General features: G+C 43.8%; 1 protein-coding gene and 1 long non-coding RNA gene across 4 annotated transcripts in view; both read left to right on the top strand.

Moving 5' to 3' along the window:
- The first annotated feature begins 868 nt into the window (after nucleotides 1–868).
- LY86 (lymphocyte antigen 86) overlaps nucleotides 869–11,655 on the top strand; it is a 61,022-nt gene continuing 50,235 nt past the window's right edge. For 2 of the 3 annotated variants that reach the window (XR_008423056.1, XR_002072562.2), the window contains exon 1: nucleotides 869–1,079. Coding sequence is in view for 1 of the 3 variants with exons in the window: in XM_019419826.2 (XP_019275371.1) it covers nucleotides 953–1,079 (127 nt within the window). In the remaining 2 variants the exon portion in view is untranslated. The remainder of the gene's footprint in view (nucleotides 1,080–11,655) is intronic. The other variant, XM_019419826.2, reaches the window with a different exon arrangement.
- LOC128777724 (uncharacterized) lies at nucleotides 3,318–7,194 on the top strand. The gene is made up of 2 exons (XR_008423057.1): nucleotides 3,318–4,175; nucleotides 6,859–7,194. It is a non-coding gene; the product is annotated as an uncharacterized LOC128777724 (long non-coding RNA).

The following is an 11,655-nucleotide window of genomic DNA, read 5'->3' as shown; positions in this document are numbered from 1 at the left end:
TTCCTCCCAGGGGAAATAGTGTACTCTGTTACTTCTCCAATCTGCTTGCCTTGGCCTTACTCCGGTTCTCTTAAACTAAGTTGAGGTGGGAGGCGGGGAACCAGGGTTGATAAATTTTGCTGTTGTGATGCAGAACAACAGAGGTAGTGGAAGAGGGGGGCAGACTCTTGGCTTTGAAGAGAAAGTGGGATGTGACATTAATCATCCCTCCAATGACCAAAGAAATTAACCTTCCTCTACACCATCTTAAAAAGGAGGCCCTCACTTCCCCCTCCTTCGCCACCCCTTTCGCGAAGCCAAACCTAGAAATAGAACACAGCTCAGCTCTCAGGGCCATTCCCTCCACCACACCTCCAGAGGCCACATCTGCTGCTCCCAGAACAAACTCTGCTCTCACAGCTGCACAATTCACTGCTGAAACCCTAATCCTGAGAGTGGGCTGGAGCCAAATGGGAGAAAATGCCAACAGGGCAAAAACCTCATTCCAGATTCCAAATGTTATTCTGTAGCCCTCCAAAAGCCAAATGCTGCCTGCTGGCACCCCCGCCAGGCCCCTGGTCCACAGCCCACATAGGAGCCTATGGAGACATGGGGGTACTGTGGTGTTGCTTTCCTGAGTTCACCACTCCACCTGGGGGTGCAGGACTCTAAGGGGGCTGTTTGGAGGGGGACCATGGCATAAGGTCATGCATCACTTGCTGGCTTCTTCCCATGAAAGTGGAACATCAACATCCAGGCTACCTTAGACACAAGCTATCCTCACCGTGCTCATTCAAGTGTCAAAGGTCCTGGGGGAACAGTATTCAAATGCATCTCACAGTGGTTCCTTGGGAGAATAAAATATGAGAAGTGAAACTGAACATTCACTCCTGTAGTGAAAGGACAGAGAGGACCCGGAAGACCCTTTGCGTTGGGACTGCTAGTTTTCTGTGGGTCACACGCAAGGTCTCTCATGGAGGGTGTCACGGTGGTCCTCCTCCTTATCTGGACTCTGATATCTCCCAGCAGCAACGGCAAAGCCTGGCCCCCACACACGGTCTGCCGGGATGGAAACTTGGAAGTGTTCTACCAGAGTTGTGGTAAGGTCTTTCAAAACATCATTGTTTGTGTTTATGGGAAAATGAAGGCCCATGGAGGGGGCCACTGAAGTGCTTAGTTGGGGTGGGGAAAGGATGAGGGGCCCAGGGGCTAAACACTTTCTCCACTTGAAGTGGGTCTGCAAGGTGATTCGAGAGCCCTTGGGGGAAGGAGGGGTGGGAGGTGTGAGTAGGAAACAGCCCAAAGAGAGCCACGAAAAGGACATGAAAAAGGCCTTGAGTCTAAATGGAGCAGTTCATTAATACTGCAGAGCCAGAAAACAACGAAAATGACTAAGGGGTCTACCAAATCCTGACACCCCATCAGCTCAAAATTAAGAAAAGATGTTTTCAGGGCACCTGGGTGGCTCAGTTGGTTAAGTGTGCCACTTTGGTTCAGGTCATAATCTCACAGTTGGTGGGTTCAAGCCCCACATTGGGCTTTGTGCTGTTAGCTCAGAGCCTGGAGCCTGCTTCGGATTCTGTGTGTGTGTGTCTCTCTCTCTGCCCCTCCCCAACTTGTGCTCCCTTTCTCTTTCTCTCTCTCTCTCTCTCTCTCTCTCTCTATCTCTCTCTCTCCCTCCCTCCCTCCCTCTCTCAAAAATAAATACACATTAAAGATTTTTTTTTAATATAAAAAAATAAAAAGTCCTTCCAATAGTCACCACCACCCCAAACTGTATACCTGGGCTATCTTTCCAGTTTATTTAGTTTGCAAATTGAGTGAAAAGATCGCATATGCCCAAAGAGTAGATTCCTGCCCTTTGTATGACACTCCAGAGCAGTGTTGCTCATGAATTCAACACTTACCTGATCTCTCAATGCCAGGGTTTTGTCCAGAGCCAGACATAACCAATGAGAATGAGCCATGGTTATTACCCCAGTGGGACATATGTCTTTGCTAACAAAAAACACAATCTAATCAATAGAATGCAGGGAGCTGCTGCAGTCAGAGTCAGAACCAACACTTTGGAGCAGAGTACCACAGACTGGGTCTTAAACAACAGATATTTATTTTCTCACAGCTCTTTGGCTGGAAGTCCCAGGTCAAGGTGTCAACATGGTCGGTTTCTCCTGAGGCTTCTCTCTTTGGCTGGCAGATGGTCATCTTCTCCCAATGTCCTCACGTGGTCTTTCCTCTGTACCTTCTTGTCTTATAAAGACACCAATCCTATTGGATTGGGGCCCACCCACAGGACTTCATTTAACCTTAATCACCTCTTTAAAGACCCCATCTTCAAATAAAATCGCATTCTAAGGTACCAAGAGTTAGGATTTCAACATATGAATTGGCAGGTGGGGAGCAGGGAACAATTCAGTCCACAAAGGGGGCCTGAGTGGGAAAAATGAACTCAGCCTCAGGATCACACCTTGAATGAACATTAGAGGGACAGGTTCATGGAAAAGTATGCCAGTATGAAATATGACACTTTGGAGGTAGACAGGAAGCAAAAGGCAGTTCTGATTGGAGGAGTTAGAAAAAAGATGCCCTTTAAGTATTTAAATTGGCCCCATGATAAGCTGGGGAGTAGTGGAGATGTTGCATTTGAGCAGATAGCTGATCCTACAATTGCCACCTCAGGAGTTTCCTTGGAGAGGCTGGGATGGTCAGGCTGGCCTCCAGGACCATTTGTCCAACTTGACTTCACTCTTTTAAAAAGAAGGAACATTGAACATTGAAATACACAAAAACATTTCTTTTTTCTAATGTAAAAGACAATGAATGGCTCAATGCTATAGGACTTGATCTCATTACTCTTGCTCTTCCCATGGGAATGAGATGCTTTCTGCTGGCATGTATGCTTTGTAGGTGCAGGATAAGAAGAGAGCCTTGAGATGAATGGGCTGCTCGGAATTTGTTTTTCTAATTCATCCTCCCATAAAAGGTTGCCATGGCTGATCCCTCCCCCAGACCAGCCTGCAGCCGGCAGCCAAGCCTGGCACAGCCTTTCAAGTCATTGCCAAGAAAGGCAAGAGAAGTGGATGCACCAGGAAAAGAAAAAAAAGCATATCACCCGCCTCTGGGGATAACTCCTCCCTATGGGTAGCTACTCAATGGAGTCAACAAATGTCGGCACAAGTCTTGCTCTGGTCACTCAGGGAAAAAGAATGAAAGAGACACAGTTCTCATAAAAGGGTAGTGAGAAGATCAGACAACTAAACAATAGGGGAAATGCTCTATGGGAAGCGCCAGAATAGAGGCGTGCGTCATGCACCGGGGTCATGGTAGTTGGAGAGGGTGAGGTTGAGGATCTTAACCTACCAGGGAAAGGGTCATCAAGCTTGACCTCAGCCTCAAAGAATGATAAAAATGGCAATTATAACACCTTATGTCCTTGGAAGGTTTACACGTGCCAGGCACCATGCTAAGTTCTTCCTACACATTAATATTTTACAGATGTGTAAGTGAGAGTTAGAAATGCCAGGTGACTCTTCCAAGGACACACAGGTAATAGTGGCAGAATTACATCTTGGGGGCACAGAGAAGGCATGAAGTCAATATCTGTGGAATTAAAATGAGTTGATCCCAGGCCTGGCTGACTCTGGTATGCTTTAATCTCCTGCTATCTGAAGGCAGGCGGGGTAGAGGTAAGGGGTAGGAAGGATAACTCTGGCACGTGTGTGACAGCAGGGAGATGCCAGCAGGCAGAGTTCAGGGGACTGCAGAAGGACTGGAACACAAGAGAGGATGAGAAATGAGGTAGGGAATGTGGGCAGAGCCCAAGAGTGATGGTGAATTTCATGTGTCACCTTGCCTGGGCCATAGGACACCCAGGGAACTGATTAAACACTTTCAGGGTATGACTGTGAGAGTATGTCTAGGGGAGATTAGCACCAGAATCAGTGGCCTGAGAAAAGCAGATCACCCTCCCCAGCATGAGTGGGCACTGTCCAGTCTGTTGAAGGCCTGAACAGAAACAAAAGGTGGAGGAAGGAAGGACTCACTCTCTCAGCCTGACTGTCAGCTGGGACTTGGACCTCCTGCATGTAGCTCTTCTGGCTTTCTGCCTCTCTCTCAGGCCTTCAGACACCACCAGCCTTCCTGGGTCTCTGGTTTGCAAATGGCAGATCATGGGGCTTCTCAGCCTCCATAATCATGTGAGTCAACACCTTATGATAATTCTTTTTCTATTTTATAGATATAGATATAGATGATATAGATATAGATATAGATATAGATATAGATATAGATGATATAGATGATATAGATGATATAGATAGATATAGATATTTCTCCAGAGAAACAGGAGAACCCTAATACAAGAGACATGGTGGAGCTGCATCCCTTCGGCAATGAGGAGATTGCATTTTGGAAAGATTTCCTTGGGGAATGGGTTGGAGCATGGATGTTAGATTGAAAGCTGTTTGAGGCCACAGCCAGGATATGTAGGCTATAGAATCAATAACCCAGGAAAGAAATGATAAAAGTCTAAACTAGTATCATATCAACAGCCTCGACTTCAGAAAGATTCTTGGTATACTTTAGGATCAGCAGAAAAGAAAGCAATGCCCTGGGGGCTTCTCCAAAGGTGGGTCCTGCCTCATCTCTTGAGAGCCATTGAGCTCTCAGGCACTGAATGGTCACATACCCCTCCCAGATGGAAATATTCCTCCCTTTAGCTGCTAGATTCATAACAGGGCAGCCCCCTCACCCCCAAGACGTTCACATTGTTAACATAGAGCAAAGGCCACGTGTTGTGACCCTGTATCCAACCCTGGTATCCAGACATCCTCAGTGCATATCAGGGCTTCTAGAATCCCTACATTCACACAGATGTGGGGATGTCATCCTACAAAAATAAAGGATCTACTGTTTTCTGAGTTTAGTGCTTCATTATTTTCCTTCTTGTTTTGTTTTATAATTTTAGTGGGAGGGAGAGCTTTTAGGCTGGACACTGTTCTAAATAAGACAAAAATCCTTTGGGAGAAAGAAAGAAGCTCACAAGCAGTTACTGGGCTCTGAATACTGATTAGGAAGTGAGCACGATTTTCTGAAAAAGCAGAAGTCCTGCTCTGTCCAACTGTTTATGCTATAGTAAAGAAAAGAGTGGCAGTCTTTACAAAAGAAGAAGGAGGAAGAGAAGCAGCTGGGGACCTTTCTTTTGTTAAATCATAAGACAATCTCCACAGCTAGCAAAAGCCCAGGGACTTCACTCCATTCACATGCCACAAATGTCCACTGATGTATTTATTTATATGCTGCTTCTATCACACCATGGCATCAGGTGGATTGCAAAAGTCCACAGGATTGGAGGTTGGAGGTAGTGGGAGAATCAGGAGGGGGGCAGGAGGGGAATAATAAATCCAGGAGAGGTCAGGACACATACAACAGACGAGGCAATGTCCAAGATAAAATATGGGGGTCTGGGATCAGGAAACCTCATTCCACCCCTTGGGCAATACTCTCTGCCTCCTGTCCTTGATTGCAAAGTGGAGTACGAGTTTCCTATGGATGCACTAATGGTTACCACTTTCTGGCTCAAAATGACATACATATATTCTTTTAGTGTTCCAGAGGTTAGAAGTCCAAAGCCAACTTCACTTAGTCAAGGGCCACGCTCCTTTGGAAACTCCAGGGGAGATCTCTTTCTTTGTCTTTTCCAGCTTCTACAGCTGCATTCCTTCCTCCTATATTCCTATATAGGCTATTCCTATAGCCCCTTCCTCCATCTTCAAAGCCAACAGTGTCGCATCTTGCTATAACATCTTGTTGTCACATTGCTTTCATCTATGCAAGATTTCCCTCTGCCTCCTTTTTAGGACACTGGGATTAGCATTATCTTCCTGTCTCAAGGAGATTTAATCACACCTGTAAATTCCTTTTTGCCACATTAGGCAGCATTTACATGTTCTGGGGATTAGGACATGGGTATCTTTGGGAGCCATCATTCAGCCCATGACAATAGGGATAATAATTTTACCTACCTCTCAAAGGCTATGTGAGGATTAAGTAAAAAGCACCACATACAAAGTGCTTAGTACATACTATGCGCTTCAATAAATCTTTGCTGCTGATGGCTTGTAAGATATTTTACAGTCAGTATAGGTATATTTGACTATGAGCTTCCTTGAAGCCAAATCAAATGAGGAGATTACATTGTTTGCAAAATAAAACCAGTTTTTAAGGAGCTGTCTACATTTTCCTGATACTGGGATGAGCTCTGAGAGGAATCTCTCCCTGGACAGATGTGACTCCCATCCACTGTTTCTCATGGTGCGCTTCAGTGGGAAACAAGGGCTCATCACAAAAATGCAAATCAGGGTTAATTTTGCAAAGGGCTACAGTAGAAACTTCCATAAATGTAAGCACTTGCAGGTCTGAATTGCTCAAGGGAAAGTTAGACTACCTAGAGGAATGGATGAGCCACATGTGCTCCAGGCAGCCACCCATAAATAGTGTTGCCATTGTTGTTGCTGCTATTTTGGGTTTTTTGATAAGGGTTGGCAAGCAGAGGTCTAGGTTGTATCTTTTGGCAAGGGCCTTGAGTGTGAACCTCGGGGTTGTCCTTTAACAGACTTTAACATGCTGTAAGATGCTTTGACATCAAACAGGCAGAGAAGAGGATCATAAAAAGTAAGAGACCTATGATACATTGCCTAAATGACTTCATGTCTCCCTTTTGATATGTTTGATACTCACAGTCAACCTGGCCATGCAAGTGGCTCCTGGGATGAGTCTAGGGCAGCAGTTGGCAAGTGAAGTCTACACACTAAATCCTACATGCTGCCTGGTTTTTTGTTTTTGTTTTTTTAATTTTTTTAATCTTTATTTATTTTTGAGAGAGAGAGAGAGCGTGTGAGCAGGGAAGGAGCAGAGAGAGAGAGACGCACACAGAATGCAAAGCAGGCTCCAGGCTCTGAGCTGTCAGCACAGAGCCTGATGTGGGGCTCACACTCACAAACTTTAAGATCATGACCTGAGCTGAAGTGGGATGCTCAACCCACTGAAGCCACCCAGGCACCCCTACATGCTGCCTGGTTTTATATGGCCTGTGAACAAAGAATTGTTTTTACATTTTCAGATGGCTAGAAGATTCAAAAGAATAATAATATTTGTGACATGTGAAAATTATATGAAATTCAAATTTCTGTCTCCATAAAGTTTTATTAGAACACAGTCATGCTCATGTGTTTACGCCTTGTCTATGGCTTCTCCCATAAGTAGTGTGATAGTGACTGTATGGGCACAGATCCTGAAATATTAACTGTTTGGCTCTTTATAGAAAAACGTTCCTGTTCCCTGGTCAAGGTTAGGAAAGAATCTTTCAAACTCTTCACCAGTTCAGAGCCTCAAGTTCTGCATCTTCTGGATAATTTTAGCCATAGAGAGGCTATGTGGCCAAGTAATCTTGACACAAAACCACCATGAATGCAGGAAGTCATGATACCTTTGAGAGAATCATCATTTCCATAATAATCTGATTTTCCATAGTGTTTTATAATCTATAAAGTCCCTCCATTTATAAGGTCTCATTCAATCCTTATGAAGAGTCCTATGAGGTATATAAGATGTTTGTCTCCATTTTCCAGGTAGAGAAATTGAAGCACCTACATATTAACTATCTTATCTAGTAACATACTGAGTCATGATACAACCCTAAGTGTCTGACTCCATGCCCAGTGATTCAAAGCCTTATCATGGAATTCCAATATGGCACAACCTATGCCATCTGATCCCAAAGATGTAGGATAGGGACAGGGAGAAGAGGCAGCTCAAAGACCAAGTCTTTGGGTGAGGAGGTTAAAACCTTACACTAGCAAAAGAAGGAGGAAGAGTATGAGGAGGAAGGGAGGAGGAAGTGAACGAGAAAGGAAGGAGGAAGAGGAAGAGGAGAAAGACTTGTCTTCTGATTCAAGGATTGTTCCATCTCTACCTACACCAGCCTCCCCCTCTCTGCATGCATTCAGAGCTGGACTAGTTTGGCTCTTCCCAAGTATCCATCAGAGACCCGTAAGAGTCGCAGAAGAGAAGGAACACTCACATCTACATTTTTCAGCCACGTGTATCAAGTTCTTTTTTGTTGCAAGGTGTTTGGAAATAACATCTACCAAATTTTTAAGACAAGCAAATGGAAGGCCATTCTCTTGTCAGTAAGAATAGCAAATTTTTTGATCATAGCCCTCCTTTGCAGTTGGCTTGCTTATTTTATAGGGAAACCCTATTTCCTCTGCACCTGACAGCAGTTTTCAGTGTGGAGAAGTTGGTGAGTGGGGAGAGCAGGGCAGGGGGAACCTCATCTACAGCAGTAAGTTAAGGGTGTGGGTGGCCCCTAGGGGATCTGGGCCAGTCACCTGGGAGGTTCTAGGGTGACTGGTCACCATGCTTCACACTTAATCAACACATACTCTTCTCTCCTTGAAGGCAATCAGCTTTGTCCATTTCTGCCTAAATAGGTTTTGCATGCTGCTGGAGTTTACAGTAGGGCAGGCACTTTATCTGACCTCCAAAAAAATCTTTAATTTCAAAGTCAAAATCAGGTCACGTGCATCTGAATAATCCATCAAGATAGTCAAAGAGGACAATTAATCAGATTTTAAAAATGCGAAGCAATGCTGGTGACATCTTCTCCAAGATAAAGGGTAAACTCCAAATGACCTGGCTGCAGAGGAGGGCATGTTGGTAAAGTGTTTGTAGAAAAATTATTTTAAAACTGCCCTGGAAGGAAAGGGAGTGGGGGGAAAAATCTGCTTTCCTCAAAGCCTAATAATTCTGAAATAAATGAAGCATAAAACAACACAAAAGAAGGAACACAATTAAAAGAATAATAATATTGGAAAATATCACAGGCTCATAGTCTCTTAACAGTACTTTAAAATATTGCACACAGAAAGCCATTTCTCCCTTAGTTTATGTTCCTAGATTAATAGGGATATAAATATTGTACAATTAGAGAAAAGTAGACAAACAGCCAGGGAGACAATGATGCCATTTTAAAGGGATAAGTGGGCATGCAAGATTAAACAGCTAGCTTCTGGGAGCATAGCGAGGCCTTACTGCTCAAATTTAAAGGCAGAAAGCTGATTTTAAAATATACAATTATTTGGGGTGCCTGGGTGGCTCAGTCGGTTAAGCGTCTGACTTCAGCCCTGGTCATGATCTTGCAGTTTGTGAGTTTGAGCCATGCGTCAGGCTCTGTGCTGACAGCTCGGAGCCTGGAGCCTGCTTCAAATTCTGTGTCTCCCTCTCTCTCTCTACCCCTCCCCAGCTCATGCTCACACTCTCTGTCAAAAATAAATAAACTTAAAAAAATTTTTTAAATATGCAATTATTTTTAAAATGTATATATTTGTAATATATTATATATGTTAAAATAATATATATAAATAATACATAATATATCATAAATTAAAATGAATATATAAATTTATAAATATATATAATATATTATGTAAATAAATATATGTACTAGAATATGCATATTAAGTTAAAATAAAATATATATGTTATATATTATGTTATATATATTAATATATATTATTAAACATGGGAACAAGAAAAAGTTTACTGTGAACAGGAGCTGGACCAGAGCAAACTGTGTAGGTGGGTTCCGGCTACCAAGCCACTGAGCTCCTCCCCATTTCTGTGAGGTTGTTAGAGCCAGACTTCCAAGGCAGCGTTAATTCTCCCAAGCACTTTTCAAAAGAGATCCTGAGTCCATTAGTGAATGAGGACTTAAAGAGGGGAAAAGGCCAAGAGCCTGTGAGTCTAAGAGGCTCTTCTGCACAGGCAGGAAATGTCTTCTAGGGTGCTGTTCACTGCTCTTCCCATTCTCAAGCAAAATAGTGATAAGCAGCCTTGTTCATGTTTTGGAGGAGAATCTTTGAAGGGGCAGAGATGGGGGGAAGGATGTTGTTGAGCTCTGTGGCTATTTTTGTGCAAACAACAACATAAACCATATATTCCCCCAAGCCGCCCCCAGTGCAAGGTCCCGGGCAAGGCTTCAAACTCAGGACTACGGGTAGAGGGAGCACAGGGGACCAAAGCAGCTTGCTTGCTCCAGGCCAAAGAAGGTGAAGGTGAAAGAGCCCCTTTCCAGCCCCAAATTATGCAGCTGCAGAACCTGGCAGAGGCTGACAGGCACCAGGCTCCCAATGATGAAGGAGTACCGAGCCCAGCAGAGTCCTCTGCAATGCTGATAAGAACAAGCTGGAAGGCGCAATGCAGGAGCAATGTTGGTCACACATATGCGGGGGCAGATGCTTCCTTCTAAAACCCAAACAACAGGGCTGGTATTTTAATGGAAAGGGAAAGATGATCCACCCAGGAACTCTGTGTCATGTGAGTTGGTGTTTGGTATCTTTCCGGGATACCTTGTAAAGTGATATACCAGGCCCCTGTACAGTAGCTCTGTTCTGGGACCCTAGAGGAGCCAACCAAGCATTGGAAGGGGTTCTCTGGGGTCCACCAGAAACAATTATTTGACCATCCATCTGGGTGCAGTCAAGGGATGATTCATGCACAGCAGGCAGTGTGCAAGTCACATCTGCCAGCCTCCTTGTGGGATCCAAGAAGGCATCATTGTGTGTCCCTTCTTGAAATTCTGTACCAGTTCCCTCCATGCCTCTCCGCCTTCAGGACAGAAGTGAGTGGTGACCAACCCAATGGCTAGGAGGAGGAAGAAAATATCCTCAGCCTGGAAAATGCTGCTTCCAAGCACAATTAACAGTCGAAGAAGAGCTGCCAATGGGCACCACTATTTGAAGCCTGGTGTATCCCCTTATGGCCAGGTGGGAACTGTGCCAGATCCTGCTGTGGAGAAATCCACAACAGAATGATCAGGGTTCCCTCTGCCTGTTAGCTATTAGAATCTTTTCCCATAGCTGGGATCTTTCCTATTCAAGGGTCCTCCGTATGTTTCCATGCTCAATTCAATCTTCCTACACCATATAATAAAATCCCTTAAGCAATTAAATACTACTTGGACAATTAAGTCAGAATTTTGTAAGTTAAACACTAATTTTATTGCAGACATGCATACATTGGTCACCCATTTATTAATAGAATTATCTTGAACATTTAACCTAATACAACAGATTTCCTTAAATGCTTTAAAATCTTTAAAAACAGGCAAAGCAGATACAAATTACCACAATGATGTTTCCACTTACTACCCTTTTTTCTTAAACTACAGTATTTTTCAAATATTGGTAACATGGGTTTACATTTATGTCTCTAATATGGTTACACTGATATTTATTCGTACCTGTATTCTTACACCTTCCTGGGGTTATAGCCATACTTAGTTCAGTATCTTCCTAGGTGTCTGGGATGTCCCAGACCAAAGATAAAGACTATGACCTCAGACTAGCCAAGGACACAGGTTCTGAGTTACCAGTCAATTGATTCTGGGTTTGATGGCTGGTCAGCAAGCTCTCTTTACTTAAACTTGACCTATTGTGTCCTGAAGACCCTAAGGCCTTTCTTTGCACAAAGTTCCCTGTATCCTAGTGCTTTTTCCTCAAATGGTACGTGTTTCGCAGGGTCATTGTGCTGTTACTGTCCTAGCATTATTATACATTAACCTGGGCTGTCAGCATTGCAGGAAACTTCGTGGTAATGTCAAATGTACAATTAGAA

This window comes from Panthera pardus, unplaced genomic scaffold, assembly GCF_024362965.1.
Source record: "Panthera pardus isolate Hobbes unplaced genomic scaffold, ASM2436296v1 HiC_scaffold_17, whole genome shotgun sequence".
Taxonomy (NCBI): Eukaryota; Metazoa; Chordata; class Mammalia; order Carnivora; family Felidae; genus Panthera; species Panthera pardus.
Note: the sequence above shows the minus strand (reverse complement) of the source record. Positions and strands in the feature narration are given on the sequence as shown.